General features: G+C 41.5%; 1 protein-coding gene across 1 annotated transcript; it reads left to right on the forward strand.

Moving 5' to 3' along the window:
• Positions 1-10,447: 10,447 nt before the first annotated feature.
• On the forward strand, positions 10,448-19,359 carry LOC115115743 (guanylyl cyclase-activating protein 2-like). Its single transcript, XM_065012261.1, has 4 exons — positions 10,448-10,833; positions 14,593-14,742; positions 15,649-15,745; positions 16,410-19,359. The coding sequence occupies exons 1-4, from the start codon at positions 10,642-10,644 to the stop codon at positions 16,529-16,531; spliced, it is 561 nt and encodes a 186-aa protein (XP_064868333.1). The 5' UTR covers positions 10,448-10,641; the 3' UTR covers positions 16,532-19,359.
• Positions 19,360-19,736: the final 377 nt, after the last annotated feature.

The raw sequence follows: 19,736 nt of genomic DNA on the forward strand, positions 1-19,736 counted from the left end.
TATTAAGTGTTATTAGGGTAACAACTACAGGCAGTTATTCAGTGTAAGGGTAACAACTACAGGCAGTTATTCAGTGTAAGGGTAACAACTACAGGCAGTTATTCAGTGTAAGGGTAACATCTACAGGCAGTTATTCAGTGTAAGGGTAACATCTACAGGCAGTTATTCAGTGTAAGGGGGCAATTACTTTCTCACACAGGTAAATAGGGTGTTGAATAACTCTGAGTTTACACATAACAAAAAGTGTTTATACTTAAAATAAGTATTTGTCAACTCAGGATCCCTTTATCTAATATTAGGTTTTGGTTGAAGGTCTGACAACATTCAGTATCAAAAATATGTAAAAATAGAAAAAATGTAAAAGGGGGCAAATCCTTTTTCCTGCGCTGTGTATCTGTTCTGCAGTTTCAAAATGAAAGCACCTTAAGTATCTAGTCGCCACATTTGAAGATGTCATAAGTATTTGTACAAATTCCCTTATAGTGTATTACATTTTGTCAAAATGTAGTATTTGGTCCCATATTCCTAGCACGCAATGACTGCATCAAGCTTGTGACTACAAACTTGTTGGATGCAGTTGGTTTTGGTTGTGTTTCAGATTATGTTGTGCCCAATAGAAATGAATGGTAAATATTGTATTGTCATTTTGGAGTCACTTTTATTATGAATAAGAATAGAATATGTTTCTGACCAGGTATACATTAATGTGGATGCTACCATGATAACGATTAATCATGAATGAATTGTGAATAATGATGAGTGAGAGAGTTAGAGGTGTAGGGGAGTGTATGTATGTTTATTACACAATAGTTTTTTTCCAAACACAGTACCATACAATCATTGTAATGGTATAACTTGTGGTCCTGATTCTTGTGCTGCTCTGAATGGAGTGTAAGGTGTTGGGGATTGAGAAGCTATTTCATGTGTTATAACATATTAAAGATCTGTCTGAATGCACTGGACAGGTTCTTTATGAATGCACACTTAACACACCTGCTCAACCTGAACACGTGAGAAGGGCCAGGTTTCCCATTAACTAAGGGGATGGATAAGTGGAACTTTGGCATCTCAGACTGGGGGGAGGAGCTTAATGTTCTCATCTTATGTAAATGACTATGTGTGTTTGACCCAGGTTACCCAGAACAATCCTAAAACCTTTTTCAATGTTTTAAATGATCTTCTTTGTAATCCATTGGTGTCCTGTGAAGATATTTTATTGATTTGCTGAGAAGAAAATTCTAAAGAGGATAACAAAAATATTTTGACAACATGAAATGAATAAAGGGTCTGGGGAGAAGTTACCCCAGAAGAAACCATGCTTTCACAGCAAATAATTACAGCGCCCCATATGGGGCTCTAACATGTAGTAACATTCCACTTTGCAAGGCGGATGTTATGCCTACCCTCATCCCCATAGTGCCCAGATTCTTGAGCAACGGGACAAAACTAAGAGCGTGTGGCTGCCCTCTGGAGGACGAATTGGGAAGTCAGACGTATAACTCCCTATGACAGAAGTCAAATAACAAGAGTCTGAGGCTTCGGTTACCCAGCTACACAATTTATTTTACAGTAATGTCATTCACACACCTTTTTAAATATGGTGAATAGTATAATATTATTTACCCAACTGCTTTCCCACTAGGTATATCCCTGTCACTTACCACTACACAGCCAGCCTGAGATACGATAATCCAATAGTCTGACCCCTTCTTCTGCCACACACTCATTAGGCAAGGATCAAGTCGCAATCTCCTCCCAATCAAAAGCTGTTTCATCACCATTGGCTATCAGACATTCCTCAGAGCAAAAGATCTGGTCAACTAGTAACATCTCTATTTCAACATAATGTATGTGTAATTATGGTGAGCATCAACATAGCACACCATAGCTGTGCTGGGTGAATTTGCTACGTTTCTTCAATGTAATCAGTTTAGGTCTCATTTTAATGTAGGGTGTCAAGGGTTCATTTCAAGTTAAATTCATGTTAGTTGGAAACAGAATCAAATATCAACTAATGTTGGAAAATGTTCTGTCTTTGCCTGGTGGCATGTTGTTTTTACCCATAGAGTTACATGCCAAGTATCTGTTGGCTAGGACCCAACAGTACAACCCCATTATACTGAACCTATCCTCAGGTGTAATTCAGTCTGAAGAGGTGGAGAAAGTCATCATACACACATTGTCCTCATCATCATTCATTATTCATTACTACATGTAGCTAACATTAGATCATTTTTACAGAGATCCTTACCTTTGTCTCGATTTGGTGTATTTAGCTAACATCAGATCATTGATACAGAGGTTCCTATCTTTACTACATGTAGCTAACATTACATCATTGATACAGAGATTCTTACCGTTACTACATGTAGCTAACATTAGATCATTGATACAGAGGTTCCTATCTTTACTACATGTAGCTAACATCAGATCATTGATACAGAGATTCTTACCGTTACTACATGTAGCTAACATTACATCATTGATACAGAGATTCTTATCTTTACTACATGTAGCTAACATTAGATCATTGATACAGAGATCCTTACCGTTACTACATGTAGCTAACATTACATCATTGATACAGAGATTCTTACCGTTACTACATGTAGCTAACATTAGATCATTGATACAGAGATTCTTACCTTTGTCTCGATTTGGCAGTCTCGTCCAGATCATGTCATTAGTAGAAATGTATGATAGCCATATTATCAGCTAATTAGCATTTAATTTAGGGGAGTAACTACAGACAGATATATTGATAAGGCACCTTGTCCTGGAGAGATGTACATGGTTATTAAAACGTCACCCCAGGGTAACTACAGACAGATATATTGATAAGGCACCTTGTCCTGGAGAGATGTACATGGTTATTAAAACGTCACCCCAGGGTAACTACAGACAGATATATTGATAAGGCACCTTGTCCTGGAGATATATTGATAAGGCACCTTGTCCTGGAGAGATGTACATGGTTATTAAAACGTCACGCCAGGGTAACTACCTACAGACTTGATATCATTGGCCACTTTAATAAATGGATCACTAGTCACTTTAACAATGACACTTTAATAATGTTTACATATCTCACATTACTAATCTCATATGTATATACTGTATACTGTTTCCTACACTATCTATTCTATACTATCTATTGCATCTTAGCCGCTCTGTCACTGCTCATCCATTTATTTTATATTTATATATTCTTATCCCATTCCTTTATTATATTGTGTGTATCAGGTTCTGTTGTGGAATTTGTTAGATATTAGGTTTTGCTGTGAAATTGTTAGATATTACATGTTAGATACTGTTGCACTGTCGGAACTAGAAGCATAAGCATTTCGCTACACTCGCAATAACATCTGCTAACCCATGTGTATGTGACCAATACATTTTGATTTGGTTTGATTTTACATTTTTTTTAAATACTTTTTTTCTTTGTAAATTCCAAACCCTCGTGATGAAAATACATAGTATTCCAGAACTTGTTTTTTGCTAGGTCTCAGGATATAGGTTGAGTCTCAGGATATAGGTTGGGTCTCAGGATATAGGTTGGGTCTCAGGATATAGTCTCAGGATATAGGTTGGGTCTCAGGATATAGGTTGAGTCTCAGGATATAGGTTGGGTCTCAGGATATAGGTTGGGTCTATAGGTTGGGTCAGGATATAGGAGTCTCAGGATATAGGTTGGGTCTCAGGATATAGGTTGGGTCTCAGGATATAGGTTGAGTCTCAGGATATAGGTTGGGTCTCAGGATATAGGTTGAGTCTCAGGATATAGGTTGGGTCTCAGGATATAGGTTGAGTCTCAGGATATAGGTTGGGTCTCAGGATATAGGTTGGGTCTCAGGATATAGGTTGAGTCTCAGGATATAGGTTGGGTCTCAGGATATAGGTTGGGTCTCAGGATCTCAGGATAGGTTGGGTCTCAGGATATAGGTTGAGTCTCAGGATATAGGTTGAGTCTCAGGATATAGGTTGAGTCTCAGGATATAGGTTGAGTCTCAGGATATAGGTTGGGTCTCAGGATATAGGTTGAGTCTCAGGATATAGGTTGGGTCTCAGGATATAGGTTGAGTCTCAGGATATAGGTTGAGTCTCAGGATATAGGTTGGGTCTCAGGATATAGGTTGGGTCTCAGGATATAGGTTGAGTCTCAGGATATAGGTTGAGTCTCAGGATATAGGTTGAGTCTCAGGATATAGGTTGGGTCAGGATATAGGTTGAGTCTCAGATATAGGTTGAGTCTCAGGATATAGGTTGGGTCTCAGGATATAGGTTGGGTCTCAGGATATAGGTTGGGTCTCAGGATATAGGTTGAGTCTCAGGATATAGGTTGGGTCTCAGGATATAGGTTGAGTCTCGGGATATAGGTTGGGTCTCAGGATATAGGTTGAGTCTCAGGATATAGGTTGGGTCTCAGTCTCAGGATATAGGTTGGGTCTAAGGATATAGGTTGAGTCTCAGGATATAGGTTGAGTCTCAGGATCTCAGGATATAGGTTGGGTCTCAGGATATAGGTTGAGTCTCAGGATATAGGTTGGGTCTCAGGATATAGGTTGGGTCTCAGGATATAGGTTGAGTCTCAGGATATAGGTTGGGTCTCAGGATATAGGTTGGGTCTCAGGATATAGGTTGGGTCTCAGGATATAGGTTGAGTCTCAGGATATAGGTTGAGTCTCAGGATATAGGTTGGGTCTCAGGATATAGGTTGGGTCTCAGGATATGGGTTGAGTCTCAGCTTTGAATGCCATTATACTATACATCTCGGCGCTGACAGGCAAAAGCAATTTTTCGATGCTAACCAACATGTTTCGACAGAGATTTTGAAGAATACATCAACCTGTCTGACTATTAGTACTCTAATATACTACAGTATAGGTACTCTAATATACTATAGGTACTCTAATATATTATAGGCACTCTAATATATTATAGTGATAGGTTTGGATTTATGAACTTTAAATCCTTATTAATCATTAGTTGTAATAGAGAAATGGGGGGTGCCATAGCTGAGGGGCTACACCAGAGGTTATATGTAGGAGGAAAGTATATGGTGGGGGGCAATTAAGCTTGGAATGTACTGAGTGTAGGGAAAGCAATCACATGTGGCAGGCATTGATAAGGGGAGAGAGCCAGGGATTAGTGATGAAGGGGGTCGAGGTCAGACCGGGTCATGTTAAGGAAGAAATAAATAAATAAGTATCACTTAGTGTCCTGCCTAGCAGTAAAGATATAAAGTTTGTTCAGATGTGTAGGAGGAGACTCAGCCTAGGAGCAAGGGTTTTAATTATCAGTGATTGTGTGAAAATGTCTTTGTTTAATGCAGCTGTTGTCACGCCCTGACCTTAGTATTCTTTGTTTTCTTTATTGTTTTGGTTAGGTCAGGGTGTGACATGGGTGATGTATTTGTTTTGTACTGTCTAGGGGTTTTGTAGGTTTATGGGGTTGTTTACTATCTAGGTGTTTATGTGTGTCTATGGTTGCCTAGATTGGTTCTCAATTAGAGGCAGCTGTTTATCGTTGTCTCTAATTGGGAACCATATTTAAGCAGCCATCTTCTTTGGGTATTTCGTGGGTTATTGTCTATGTGATGTTTGCACTCAGTTTTGATAGCGGTCACGGTCGTCTTGTTATTTATTTTTTAGTGAACTTTGTGTTTTTTTGTCTTTCATTAAAAAGATGTATTCACATCACGCTGCGCTTTGGTCTCCTCCGTACAACGAGCGTGACAGCTGTATTGACCCCCTGGGAAGAATAACATTGGTTTAAGCTTTCATAGTGTCCGTCAAGCTTTTACTCTGAGAATTAGAACCTAACAATGGGTACTGTAATGTTTCCAACTGTCACACCCCATCAGAACCCTAAATATAAGCTTTTACTCTGAGAATTAGAACCTAACAATTGGTACTGAAATGTTTCCAACTGTCACACCCCATCAGAACCCTAAATATAAGCTTTTCTTTACTCCATTGATTGTTAACAATGTATTTGTAAACAAACACTGCATAGCCTCAAAACATTTAAAACTATAATTTGGATCTCATGGATGGTCAGTCCTTGCAATTGCTGATTAAGAGTGCAGTACACACACTCAAACATCAGCCAATAGTACAGTGAGTTAAAGGATTGCCATTTGGTTGAGTGACAGGCACAAGCCTAAGTAGGGAGTATGTCAGGACATGCCAACTATCCGCTGCCTTAGACACTGTGAACCATCAGATCCTCCTCTCCACCCTCTCAGGGTTGGGCGTCTCAGACTCTGCCTCCTCTCCACCCTCTCAGGGTTGGGCGTCTCAGACTCTGCCTCCTCTCCACCCTCTCAGGGTTGGGCGTCTCAGGCTCTGCCTCCTCTCCACCCTCTCAGGGTTGGGCGTCTCAGACTCTGCCTCCTCTCCACCCTCTCAGGGTTGGGCGTCTCAGACTCTGCCTCCTCTCCACCCTCTCAGGGTTGGGCGTCTCAGACTCTGCCTCCTCTCCACCCTCTCAGGGTTGGGCGTCTCAGACTCTGCCTCCTCTCCACCCTCTCAGGGTTGGGCGTCTCAGACTCTGCCTCCTCTCCACCCTCTCAGGGTTGGGCGTCTCAGACTCTGCCTCCTCTCCACCCTCTCAGGGTTGGGCGTCTCAGACTCTGCCTCCTCTCCACCCTCTCAGGGTTGGGCGTCTCAGACTCTGCCTCCTCTCCACCCTCTCAGGGTTGGGCGTCTCAGACTCTGCCTCCTCTCCACCCTCTCAGGGTTGGGCGTCGTCTCAGACTCTGCCTCCTCTCCACCCTCTCAGGGTTGGGCGTCTCAGGCTCTGCCTCCTCTCCACCCTCTCAGGGTTGGGCGTCTCAGACTCTGCCTCCTCTCCACCCTCTCAGGGTTGGGCGTCTCAGACTCTGCCTCCTCTCCACCCTCTCAGGGTTGGGCGTCTCAGACTCTGCCTCCTCTCCACCCTCTCAGGGTTGGGCGTCTCAGACTCTGCCTCCTCTCCACCCTCTCAGGGTTGGGCGTCTCAGACTCTGCCTCCTCTCCACCCTCTCAGGGTTGGGCGTCTCAGACTCTGCCTCCTCTCCACCCTCTCAGGGTTGGGCGTCTCAGACTCTGCCTCCTCTCCACCCTCTCAGGGTTGGGCGTCTCAGACTCTGCCTCCTCTCCACCCTCTCAGGGTTGGGCGTCTCAGACTCTGCCTCCTCTCCACCCTCTCAGGGTTGGGCGTCTCAGACTCTGCTCACCCTTGGATTGCATCCTACCTGGCAGGTCGCTCCTACCAGGTGGCTGGGGAGGATCTGTGTCTGCATCACGTGCTCTCACTACTTGTGTCACCAAGGGCTCGGTTCTAGGCCCTCTCCTCTTTCTCATTACACCAAGTCACTCTGCTCTGTCATATCCTCACATGGTCTCTCCTATCATTGCTATGCTGATGACACTCAACTACACATCTCTGCGTACCTGTCAGATATCTCAGCGTGGATGTCGGCCCACCACCTCAAGTCCAACCTTGACAAGAAGGAGCAGCCTTTCCTTCTGGGGACGGCCTGCCTGCTCCAAGACCTCTTCATCACGGTTGACAATTCCAGTGTCGCCCTCCCAGAGCACAAAGAACCTTGGCGTGACCCTGGACAACACCCTGTAGTTCTCTGCAAACATCAAAGCAGTGACTCACTCCTGCAGGGTGATGCTCTACAACATCTTTAGAGGAACACCTTTCCTTACACATGAAATAGTGCAGGTCCTAATCCAGGCACTTGTCATCTCCCCTCTAGACTACTGCATCTCTCTGTTGGCTGTGCTCCACGCTTGTTGTAGCAAACCCCTGCAACTTATCCAGAATGCCGCAGCCCACCTGGTGTTCAACCTTCCTAAGTTCTCCCATGTCACCCTGCTCCTCCACACACTCCTGTGTCTTCCAGTCAAAGCTTGCATCATCTTCAAGATCCTGGTGCTTGTCTACGGAACAGCAAGGTGAACTGCCCCTACTAAGGCGATGCTCAAACCCTACATCCCAACTCTGTCCTGGCACCCCAATGGTGGAACAAGTTTTCCCCTAAAGTCATTACACCGGAGTCCCTGCCTATTTTTTGAAAATATCTGGGACCTTACCCTATGAAGAGTATCTTACCTTAAAGAGTATCTTAAATAACTTTCATGGCGCATTCGGGCAGGTAGCGTTCTCCTGGCATCCACCAAACCCAGATTTGTCCGTCGGACTGCTAAATGGTGAAGCGTGATTCATCCCCCCAGAGAACGTGTTTACACTACTCCAGAGTCCAATGGAGACGAGCTTTACACTACTCCAGAGTCCAATGGAGACGAGCTTTACACTACTCCAGAGTCCAATGGAGACGAGCTTTACACTACTCCAGAGTCCAATGGAGACGAGCTTTACACTACTCCAGAGTCCAATGGAGACGAGCTTTACACTACTCCAGAGTCCAATGGAGACGAGCTTTACACTACTCCAGAGTCCAATGGAGACGAGCTTTACACTACTCCAGAGTCCAATGGAGACTAGCTTTACACTACTCCAGAGTCCAATGGAGGCGAGCTTTACACTACTCCAGAGTCCAATGGAGACTAGCTTTACACTACTCCAGAGTCCAATGGAGGCAAGCTTTACACTACTCCAGCCGATGCATGGCATTGCACATGGTGATCTTAGGCTTGTGTGCGGCTGTTTGGCCATGGACACACATTTCATGAAGCTCCCGACAAACAGTTATTGTGCTGACGTTACTTTCAGAGGCAGTTTGGAACTCAGTAGTGAGTGTTGCAACTGAGGACAGATGATTTTTACACGCTTCAGCACTTTGTGGTCGCGTTCTGTGAGCTTGTGTGGCCTACTACTTCGCGGCTAAGCTGTTGTTGCTCTTAGGTGTTTCCTCTTCACAATAACAGCACTTACAGTTGACCGGGGCAGCTCTCGCAGGACGAACTGACTTGTTGGAAAGGTGGATCCTATGACAGTGCCATGTTGAAAGTCACTGAGCTCTTCAGTAAGGCCAATGTTTGTCTATGTATGCTCAATGTTATACACCTGTCAGCAACGGTTGTGGCTGAAATAGCCAAATCCACTCATTTGAAGGGGTGTCCACATACTTTTGTATAGATAGTGTAGCTATCTTAAGATAAGATAAGTGTCTGTTTTAAATTACTAAAATGTCAAACATAAACATTTTACATTTTGTTGTATGTATGGGTACAGAGATAAGCTAGTCATCAAAATATAATGTTAAACACTATTATTGCACACAGAGTGCGTCCATGAAACTTATGTGACTTGTTAAGCACATTACTCTTGAACTTATTTAGGCTTGTCATAAGAAAGGCTTTGAATACTTATTGACTGAAGACATTTCAGATTTTCATTTTTAATCCATTTGTAAAAAAGTCAAGGGTTTGAATACTTTCTGAAGGCACTGTATGTCAGGAAATGCCTAGGGAGTATGTCAGGAAATGCCTTGGGAGTATGTCAGGAAATGCCTTGGGAGTATGTCAGGAAATTCCTAGGGAGTATGTCAGGAAATGCCTAGGGAGTATGTTAGGACATGCCTAGGGAGTATGTCAGGAAATGCCTTGGGAGTATGTCAGGAAATGCCTAGGGAGTATGTTAGGACATGCCTAGGGAGTATGTCAGGAAATGCCTTGGGAGTATGTCAGGAAATGCCTAGGGAGTATGGCAGGAAATGCCTAGGGAGTATGTCAGGACATGCCTAGGGAGTATGGCAGGAAATGCCTAGGGAGTATGGCAGGAAATGCCTTGGGAGTATGTCAGGAAATGCCTTGGGAGTATGTCAGGACATGCCTAGGGAGTTTGTCAGGAAATGCCTAGGGAGTATGGCAGGAAATGCCTAGGGAGTATGTCAGGAAATGCCTAGGGAGTATGTCAGGAAATGCCTAGGGAGTATGTTAGGAAATGCCTAGGGAGTATGTCAGGATATGCCTACATTTAACATTTAAGTCATTTAGCAGACGCTCTTATCCAGGGAGTATGGCAGGAAATGCCTAGGGAGTATGTCAGGAAATGCCTAGGGAGTATGTCAGGACATGCTTAGGGAGTATGTCAGGACATGCCTAGGGAGTATGTCAGGAAATGCCTAGGGAGTATGTTAGGACATGCCTAGGGAGTATGTCAGGAAATGCCTTGGGAGTATGTCAGGAAATGCCTAGGGAGTATGTCAGGAAATGCCTAGGGAGTATGTCAGGACATGCCTAGGGAGTATGTCAGGACATGCCTAGGGAGTATGTCAGGACATGCCTAGGGATTATGGCAGGAAATGCCTAGGGAGTATGTCAGGACATGCCTAGGGAGTATGTTAGGAAATGCCTAGGGAGTATGTCAGGACATGCCTAGGGATTATGGCAGGACATGCACTCTTGAATGGTCAGGTGACAGCTCACCTTTCTTTTGGCAAAAGATTGAGAGATTTCTTAGTTAATGTGATTTGAAAGGTTAAATATACAACTCTGTCCAGTCCCCCATTAGGCCATGGTATTTGGCAAGTGGAGTAAAGGCATTTAGTTTGATGGACCGTGTCAGCAGATGCTTCGGTAGCCACTTGTAGTCGCCAGACTTTAACTGATAACCTTTATGTTGAACTATATTTGCTTGAATTCTTGTAGAAAATATCTTCTACCATCAAAGTGAACTACAACAATGGGTCAAGCAGAAAGCCACAATGAGATTGATTTGGAGCAAATTCAGGAGCTGTGTATGGCTTTTATGAAGGAGTGCCCGAGCGGGGCTTTGCACCTACATGAATTAAAACGGATCTTTGGTATACCAGCCAGCTGCGAGGAAGAGACTTTGTACATTGAGACTGTCTTCCATTCATTCGACACAAACAGGGTAAGTGAAGGGGGTAAAACAATTTTCAATCAGGAAATAATGTTTAAAAAAATGTAATCCATTCCATTCATCCATTGTGCTGTTAAAGGGACAGTTCACTCAAATTACGAAATGTAATGTTGGTTTCCTTACACTGTAAGCAGTCTATGGGCAAGGTATGACAGCAATCCATGCTTTGGTTTAGTTTCCCTGGCACTGTTTCCAAATGCTAATCTCATGGTGCTGATATTAAAAAATGTTGTGCATCATATTCAAATCATCTACAGTGCCATCAGAAAGAATGTATACCCTTTGACTTATTCCACATTTTGTTATGTTACAGCCTGAATTCAAAATTGATTACATATACAGTGCCTTGCGAAAGTATTCGGCCCCCTTGAACTTTGCGACCTTTTGCCACATTTCAGGCTTCAAACATAAAGATATAAAACTGTATTTTTTGTGAAGAATCAACAACAAGTGGGACACAATCATGAAGTGGAACAACATTTATTGGATATTTCAAACTTTTTTAACAAATCAAAAACTGAAAAATTGGGCGTGCAAAATTATTCAGCCCCTTTACTTTCAGTGCAGCAAACTCTCTCCAGAAGTTCAGTGAGGATCTCTGAATGATCCAATGTTGACCTAAATGACTAATGATGATAAATACAATCCACCTGTGTGTAATCAAGTCTCCGTATAAATGCACCTGCACTGTGATAGTCTCAGAGGTCCGTTAAAAGCGCAGAGAGCATCATGAAGAACAAGGAACACACCAGGCAGGTCCGAGATACTGTTGTGAAGAAGTTTAAAGCCGGATTTGGATACAAAAAGATTTCCCAAGCTTTAAACATCCCAAGGAGCACTGTGCAAGCGATAATATTGAAATGGAAGGAGTATCAGACCACTGCAAATCTACCAAGACATGGCCGTCCCTCTAAACTTTCAGCTCATACAAGGAGAAGACTGATCAGAGATGCAGCCAAGAGGCCCATGATCACTCTGGATGAACTGCAGAGATCTACAGCTGAGGTGGGAGAATCTGTCCATAGGACAACAATCAGTCGTATATTGCACAAATCTGGCCTTTATGGAAGAGTGGCAAGAAGAAAGCCATTTCTTAAAGATATCCATAAAAAGTGTTGTTTAAAGTTTGCCACAAGCCACCTGGGAGACACACCAAACATGTGGAAGAAGGTGCTCTGGTCAGATGAAACCAAAATTGAACTTTTTGGCAACAATGCAAAACGTTATGTTTGGCGTAAAAGCAACACAGCTCATCACCCTGAACGCACCATCCCCACTGTCAAACATGGTGGTGGAGCATCATGGTTTGGGCCTGCTTTTCTTCTGCAGGGACAGGGAAGATGGTTAAAATTGATGGGAGATGGATGGAGCCAAATACAGGACCATTCTGGAAGAAAACCTGATGGAGTCTGCAAAAGACCTGAGACTGGGACGGAGATTTGTCTTCCAACAAGACAATGATCCAAAACATAAAGCAAAATCTACAATGGAATGGTTCAAAAATAAACATATCCAGGTGTTAGAATGGTCAAGTCAAAGTCCAGACCTGAATCCAATCGAGAATCTGTGGAAAGAACTGAAAACTGCTGTTCACAAATGCTCTCCATCCAACCTCACTGAGCTCGAGCTGTTTTGCAAGGAGGAATGGGAAAAAAATTCAGTCTCTCGATGTGCAAAACTGATAGAGACATACCCCAAGCGACTTACAGCTGTAATCGCAGCAAAAGGTGGCGCTACAAAGTATTAACTTAAGGGGGCTGAATAATTTTGCATGCCAAATTTTTCAGTTTTTGATTTGTTAAAAAAGTTTGAAATATCCAATAAATGTCGTTCCACTTCATGATTGTGTCCCACTTGTTGTTGAATCTTCACAAAAAAATACAGTTTTATATCTTTATGTTTGAAGCCTGAAATGTGGCAAAAGGTCGCAAAGTTCAAGGGGGCCAAATACTTTCGCAAGGCACTGTATATTTTCTCTCACCCATCTACACACAATACCCCATAATTAAATGTTTTGAAATGTTTGCAAATATATAACTATTCAATGTACAAGTATTCACATCCCTGAGTCAATACATGTTAGAATCACCCTTGGCAGCGATTACAGCTGTGAGTGTTTCTGGGTAAGTTTCTAAGAGCATTCCACATCTGAATTGTACAATATTTGTCCATTATTATTTTCAAAATGTCAAGCTCTGTCAAATATGTTGTTGATAATTGCTGGACAACCATTTTCAAGTCTTGCAATAGATTTTCAAGCAGATTTAAGTTCAAACTGTAACTCGGCAACTCAGGAACATTCACTATCTTGGTAAGCAACTCCAGGGCAGATTTGGCCTTGTCTTTTAGGTTATCGCCTGCAAAAAGGTGAATTCATCTCCCGGTGTCTGGTAGAATGCAAACTGAAACATGTTGTCCTCTAGGATTTTGCTTGTGCTTAGCTCCATTCTGTATGTTTTTTTATCCTGAAAAACTCCCAGTCCTTAACAAGTACAAGCATACCCATAACATGATTCAGCCACCACTATGCTTGAAAATATGGACAGTGGTACTCAGTAATGTGTTGCATTGGATTTGCCCCAAACTTAACTTTGTATTTAGGAATTGCTTTGCCAATTTTTTGCAGTATTACTTTAGTGCCTTGTTGCAAACAGGATGCATGTTTTGGAATATTTTTTATTCTGTACAGGCTTCCATCTTCTCACTCTGTCAATTAGGTTAATATTTTGGAGTAACTAAAACATAATAGATACATCCTCAGTTTTCCCCCAAACTAAACCTATATAACCCTGTAACTATTTTAAAGTTTCCATTAGCCTGATAATGAAATCCCTTTTTTCCTTAATCTCCGGCAACTGAGTTAGGAAGGACACCTGTATCTTTGTAGTGACGGGGTGTATTGCTTTTTTAATATATTTTTTTATTTTACCTTTATTTAACTAGGCAAGTCAGTTAAGAACAAATTCTTCTTTACAATGACGGCCTAGGAACAGTGGGTTAACTGCCTTGTTCAGGGGCAGAACGACTGATTTTTACCTTGTCAGCTCAGGGAATTGATCTAGCAACCTTTCTAATCACTAGGCTACACCATCCAAAGTGTAATTAATAACTTCACCATGTTCAATGTCTGCTTTTAAAATATTTACCCATCTGCTAATAGGTGCCCTTCTTTGCAAGGCATTGGTCTTTGTGGTTGAATCTGTGTTTGAAATTCACTGCTCGACTGAAGAACCTTACAGATAATTGTATGTGTGGGGTACAGAGATGAGGTAGTCATTAAAAAATCACGTTAAACACTATTATTTCAACTTATTATGTGACTTGTTAGCATTTTCTTCTCCTTAGCTTATTTAGACAAACCATAACAAAGGGGTTTAATATTTATTGACTCAAAACATTTCAGCAGATTTTTAAATTAATTAGTAAAAATATGGAAAAATGTGATTCCCCTTTGACATTATGGGGTATTGTGTGTAAGCCAGTGACAAACATCTAAATGTAATCCATTTTAAATTCAGGCTGTAACACAACAAAATGTGGAAAATGTCCAGAGGTGTTAATCCTTACTTTGTTGAGCTTCACAATCAATTTGAGATACTTTCGATTTGGACATGCACGAATAATGCTAATACCGGTATCATGACATAATTTTGTAATTTGGGTGAACAATCCCTTTAATTGCATTAGCTTCAGTTATCAATATACATTCAAAAGGTAAACATGCAATAAATCCATGTATTGTTTTCACAGGATAACGCGTTGGATTTTATGGAGTATACAGCCGCTCTTCATCTGATATTGCGGGGGAATCTTGAGGATAGGTTAAAGTGGTCCTTTAAAATCTACGACAAGGACGGGAATGGCAAGTTAGACCGAGAAGAGGTGAAAAACCTCATTCGGGTAAGAAATTACACAATCTTCCTCTGCATTATGCTATTGACTGGCTGCTTTGTTTGGGCCTGCAGTTGGCTACTAGTAGCTGTAGATCAGTTAGGCTAGGCTATGCACCTTCTTTTCTAAGGGTAAGAACAGCTGGACACATTCTGGTAGTATAATCTGCAATACTCAGTTTGAAGTTTTCTCAATTGATAACTTGTATAATACTTGTATAAAACGAATGTTATTAGAGCAGTGCCTTCATATGCTGCAGGTCAGGGATTAGGATCAGGTGAGGGATTAGGATCAGGTCAGGAGAAGCGACTACGTAGGATGACTGGGGTTTTCACAAATCTAATTCCGTTCGTACATGTTATTGGATGAAAGGATGGGAGGAGCAAGTGGCTTTAATACCAATTATTCTTGGGAACACCTAGCCCTGATCCTATAGCTTATCTGGTTCTGAACTGAACCAGCCCCCATGCCTATAGGTCAGCTGAGTTCACGGCTCTGGTATTTACTGTATATATAGGACCTCAATCTTTTTCCTTTGTCAATTAAAAAGGCCTAATGTCACAGTATTGTTTCAATGTAAAAAAATGTTTTTCCATTTCTAAAGATGTGTTACCCCACTGATGATATGATATAGGATATATATATATATTATATTATAATTTTGTTACCCATCTGCCTTAAATGTTACCTTATGTGAACTCAGTAAATTAAGCTCAGATAAACAACACTAGACAAAATATTATTTCTGTCATATAAAAGTTTATACAACTTTATATTTTTGGTCAATGTGATAAACCCATCTGTTTATGTTGACACCCTTTTAAATGTATACCATTTGAGAAGGACAACTGTGTAAAAAACATTTCTGTCAAATACCACACTGTATGTAATGAAATGTATCTCATACAATTGCAGATCATTTACAAAATCAAAATTCATACAACTGCCATAAACATGACACCTAATGAAGTCTGTGACAGGATCTTTGAGCTGGTCGACCAAAATCATGATGGTAAGTGCCCGGTTAAGATATATTCATATATACGGCAGAACATGCATTCAAATCTGTACCAAATATACAGTACTTTCATTAAACCACCACAATGAACAATCTGTGCTCTAAGGGCTTACATGTAATGCCATCTTCCATCAGCGAGAGACAATATGCCTTTGTCACTGCCTTTACACACTGGTCAGTCTGATGTAATGACCAGGATTAGGTCATGCTAGTGCTAATTGGTGGTCCATTTGACGGGGACTTTGCTCTTGCATCCTCATGGTCAGGTGCTACCTGGCCCATTATACAGAGGAAAGATGGAGGTTTTGCAATTTTTTTGTTGTTTTATTTCCTACTTTTAATAAGCATGAATGGCTTCCTACTTTTAATAAGCATGAATGGCTTCCTACTTTTAATAAGCATGAATGGCTTCCTACTTTTACTAAGCATGAATGGCTTCCTACTTTTAATAAGCATGAATGATTTCCTACTTTTAATAAGCATGAATGGCTACCTACTTTTAATAAGCATGAATGGCTACCTACTTTTAATAAGCATGAATGGGTTCCTACTTTCTTACTAAGTTGGCACTACATCCGAGTTATGTCAGTAACCTTAACCTGAGAAAGATCTTGAATCATTGCCCACCAAAATGTATATATTTTTCCTTCTATTACAGGCCAGATTTCTTTTACTGAGTTCATGGAGGGGGCCCAGAAGGACGAGTGGGTCATGAATATGCTCAAGCTGGACGTCAACGCTAGTGGCTGGGTCATGCAGAACTGTGTAAAAATGACCTGAGCCCTCCAAACAGGCTCTCCCATCTACACAGAGAGGGGTTGTGTCCCTCAAATGACGTCTGAGTTTAGTCTTTTTCTCACAAGAAACCTGATGCCTTGGGCCTAAAGATCTGGTTCTGCCTCCAGGTTTGCTTGTGGTGGTTCAGGCATAGACATGGAGCACTTTCCTCCGTGTCACTTCTTGTAGTTGTTCTTTTAACATGCTGTCCATGCACGTTGATGTGTCGGAACAACAGGCGTTCTCTTTTTGAGTTGGGACCAGCTGACAGGATGGAGTCTCATTCAGCACATGACTGTTATAGATTACTGGAACTCTGGTAGATTTCAAACAGAGTTCAAAGGTCATATTGTGTGATATGATATTACACAGGGTCACTATCCGCAGTTTGAGTATTTACATTGCATTCAAATGTAAAAGATTATGGAATTCTATACTCAGTAATATTGTGACGATGGTTATGAAATTATCATATTAATAATATTATATAATCAAAATCATTATTTCACAACCTTATACTTTCAAGTACAAAGTAATATTTTAAAACATTATATCAATGCAAATATCATACCGTTAGTAACCTAAATGTGACATATCATGTTATGTTACCCATATTTATTTGACCTATTATGTTTAAGGAATTTATATCACATCAGAGAACTTAGAATGGGGATATGTTATATTATTCAATGTCAAGTACTTCAAATCCTTTCGTCATACCTGTCAAAAACAATGAGGCATCACAAAAAAAGCTTTAATAACCTTTAAATATCAGCAGAGTTTAAACTGTGAACCAAACTGTTGGCTACAGTCGTGACCAAAAGTTTTGAAAATGACACAAATATTAATTTTCACAAAGTTTGCTGCTTCAGTGTCTTTAGATATTTTTGTCAGATGTTACTATGGAATACTGAAATATAATTACAAGCATTTCATAAGTGTCAAAGGCTTTTATTGACAATTACATGAAGTTGATGCAAAGAGTCAATATTTGCAGTGTTGACCCTTCTTTTTCAAGACCTCTGCAATCCACCCTGGCATGCTTTCAATTAACCTCTGGGCCACATCCTGACTGATGGCAGCCCATTCTTGCATAATCAATGCTTGGAGTTTGTCAGAATTTGTGGGTTTTTGTTTGTCCACCCGCCTCTTGAGGATTGACCACAAGTTCTCAATGGGATTAAGGTCTGGGGAGTTTCCTGGCCATGGACTCAAAATATCTATGTTTTGTTCCCCGAGCCACTTAGTTATCACTTTTTTTTTTTAAATCAACCCTTTGATGAAGAATTAACCATGATTAAGAATTCACCTTTTGATCAACATCTAGTCAGCAAGTGCTGTGATATTTGATCCAAGTAATGACTAAAGATAACACAACAGATCATTCTAGATAGAACAATCCTCATACAAAAAATGTATAATTTTGTATGAGGATTATGTGCATTCAACACATTTACACCAAATATCTACATTTCCATTTGGTTTAATCTAATGCAAGCATGTCCCATTAAGTGGTCTCACCATAGCAACCATTCTTTGTTCATTTATTTGACAATCGATGCACCCATCATGATAAACCACAGGCTTATTGTTGTCGCATAGCTGAGAGGTGTACCTGTAAGTAAGCATTTAATTGTACTGTGTATGTACACCAAGTGTATCCTGTGCATACGACAAATAAACTGGATTTGATTTGCAAAGCCACCCAGCCATGTAGGCATACCTCAGGGAGAAAGAAGCTTTCCACTAGTATTTTATTGGGTGGGGTGTCCCAGGAAAAACCTCCTTGCATCCATGACAACGGTTCCCAGCATTGGTCTTCATGTAGCCTACCACTCTAGGGTATTATGCAGGTTATATGTCCAAATCAATAGTCAGAGTGCAGTTAGAAGATTGGCTCAGCTGAAAACCCACATTCAAGAGGACCATTGTTTTGAACTCTTGCTCCACTCTGTTACATGATACTGTGATACACAACATTTCTATGCACAAGGCATCGTTGTCTCAGAACAGAGGTTTGTTCAAACATTAAGGCACAAGAGTCCATGCTATATCATGAATATAGTCACAGGTAAATGCCGTTGTTCATCTTGATGTGCTTGTCACACCCTGATCTATTTCACCTGTCCTTGTTATTGTCTCCAACCCTTCCAGGTGTCGCTTGTTTTCCCCAGTGTATTTATCCCTGTGTTTCCTGTCTCTCTGGGCCAGTGTATTTATCCCTGTGTTTCCTGTCTCTCTGGGCCAGTGTATTTATCCCTGTGTTTCCTGTCTCGCTGTGCAAGTGTATTTATCCCTGTGTTTCCTGTCTCTCTGTGCAAGTGTATTTATCCCTGTGTTTCCTGTCTCTCTGGGCCAGTGTATTTATCCCTGTGTTTCCTGTCTCTCTGGGCCAGTGTATTTATCCCTGTGTTTCCTGTCCCTCTGTGCCAGTTCGTCTTGTATGTTTCCAAGTCAACCAGCTGTTTTTCCTGTTCTCCTGCCTTTGCTATTCTCCTTTTTCTAGTCCTCCTGGTGTTGGCCCTTGGCTGTTTCTGGACTCTGTACCGACCTGCATGACTATTCTACCTGTCTTGACCTCGAGCCTGCCACTCTGTACCTCCTGGACTCTGAACTGGTTTTGACCTTTGACCTGTCCACGACCATTCTCTTGCCTACTCCTTTTGGATTATTAAACATCTTAAACTCCAACCATCTGCCTCCTGTGTCTGCATCTGGTTCTTGCCTTGAGTCATGATAGTGCTTAGTAGAAGGCCTTTCAACCCATTTACCTGGGACTATATTCATTGTAGTGTAGTGTCACGTGTCTTACTGCTTTTAAAAAAAGGGTCACAACATGCATACAAATACCGAGCAATCAGCATCCAGGATCCAATCAGCATCCAGGATCCAAACTACCCGTTTTATAACAAGAAATCACACCCAGCTGTCTGATTCCCTGTGAGGATGGAAGAGTGAGAAAGAGGGGAAGTGAGAGAGTGTCCAGGGTTCATGAGCGGTCTTCTCTATGCTCTCCAATGTGTGTACAGTACATTCACTGTGAGGATGGAAGAGTGAGAAAGAGGGGAAGTGAGAGAGTGTCCAGGGTTCATGAGCGGTCTTCTCTATGCTCTCCAATGTGTGTACAGTACATTCACTGTGAACCTTTTAGACGCTCCAGATGCACTGTATTGTGGACCTGTGATGACTTACTGTATTACAATGTAGT

This window comes from Oncorhynchus nerka, linkage group LG27, assembly GCF_034236695.1.
Source record: "Oncorhynchus nerka isolate Pitt River linkage group LG27, Oner_Uvic_2.0, whole genome shotgun sequence".
Lineage (NCBI taxonomy): Eukaryota > Metazoa > Chordata > Actinopteri > Salmoniformes > Salmonidae > Oncorhynchus > Oncorhynchus nerka.

Coding starts and splice junctions, on each gene's coding strand:
- LOC115115743 (XM_065012261.1), top strand. CDS start 10,642: ATGGGTCAAGCAGAAAGCCACAATGAGATTGATTTGGAGCAAATTCAG. Junction 14,743..15,648: donor AGGTGAAAAACCTCATTCGG/GTAAGAAATTAC, acceptor ATACAATTGCAG/ATCATTTACAAAATCAAAAT. Junction 15,746..16,409: donor GGTCGACCAAAATCATGATG/GTAAGTGCCCGG, acceptor CTTCTATTACAG/GCCAGATTTCTTTTACTGAG.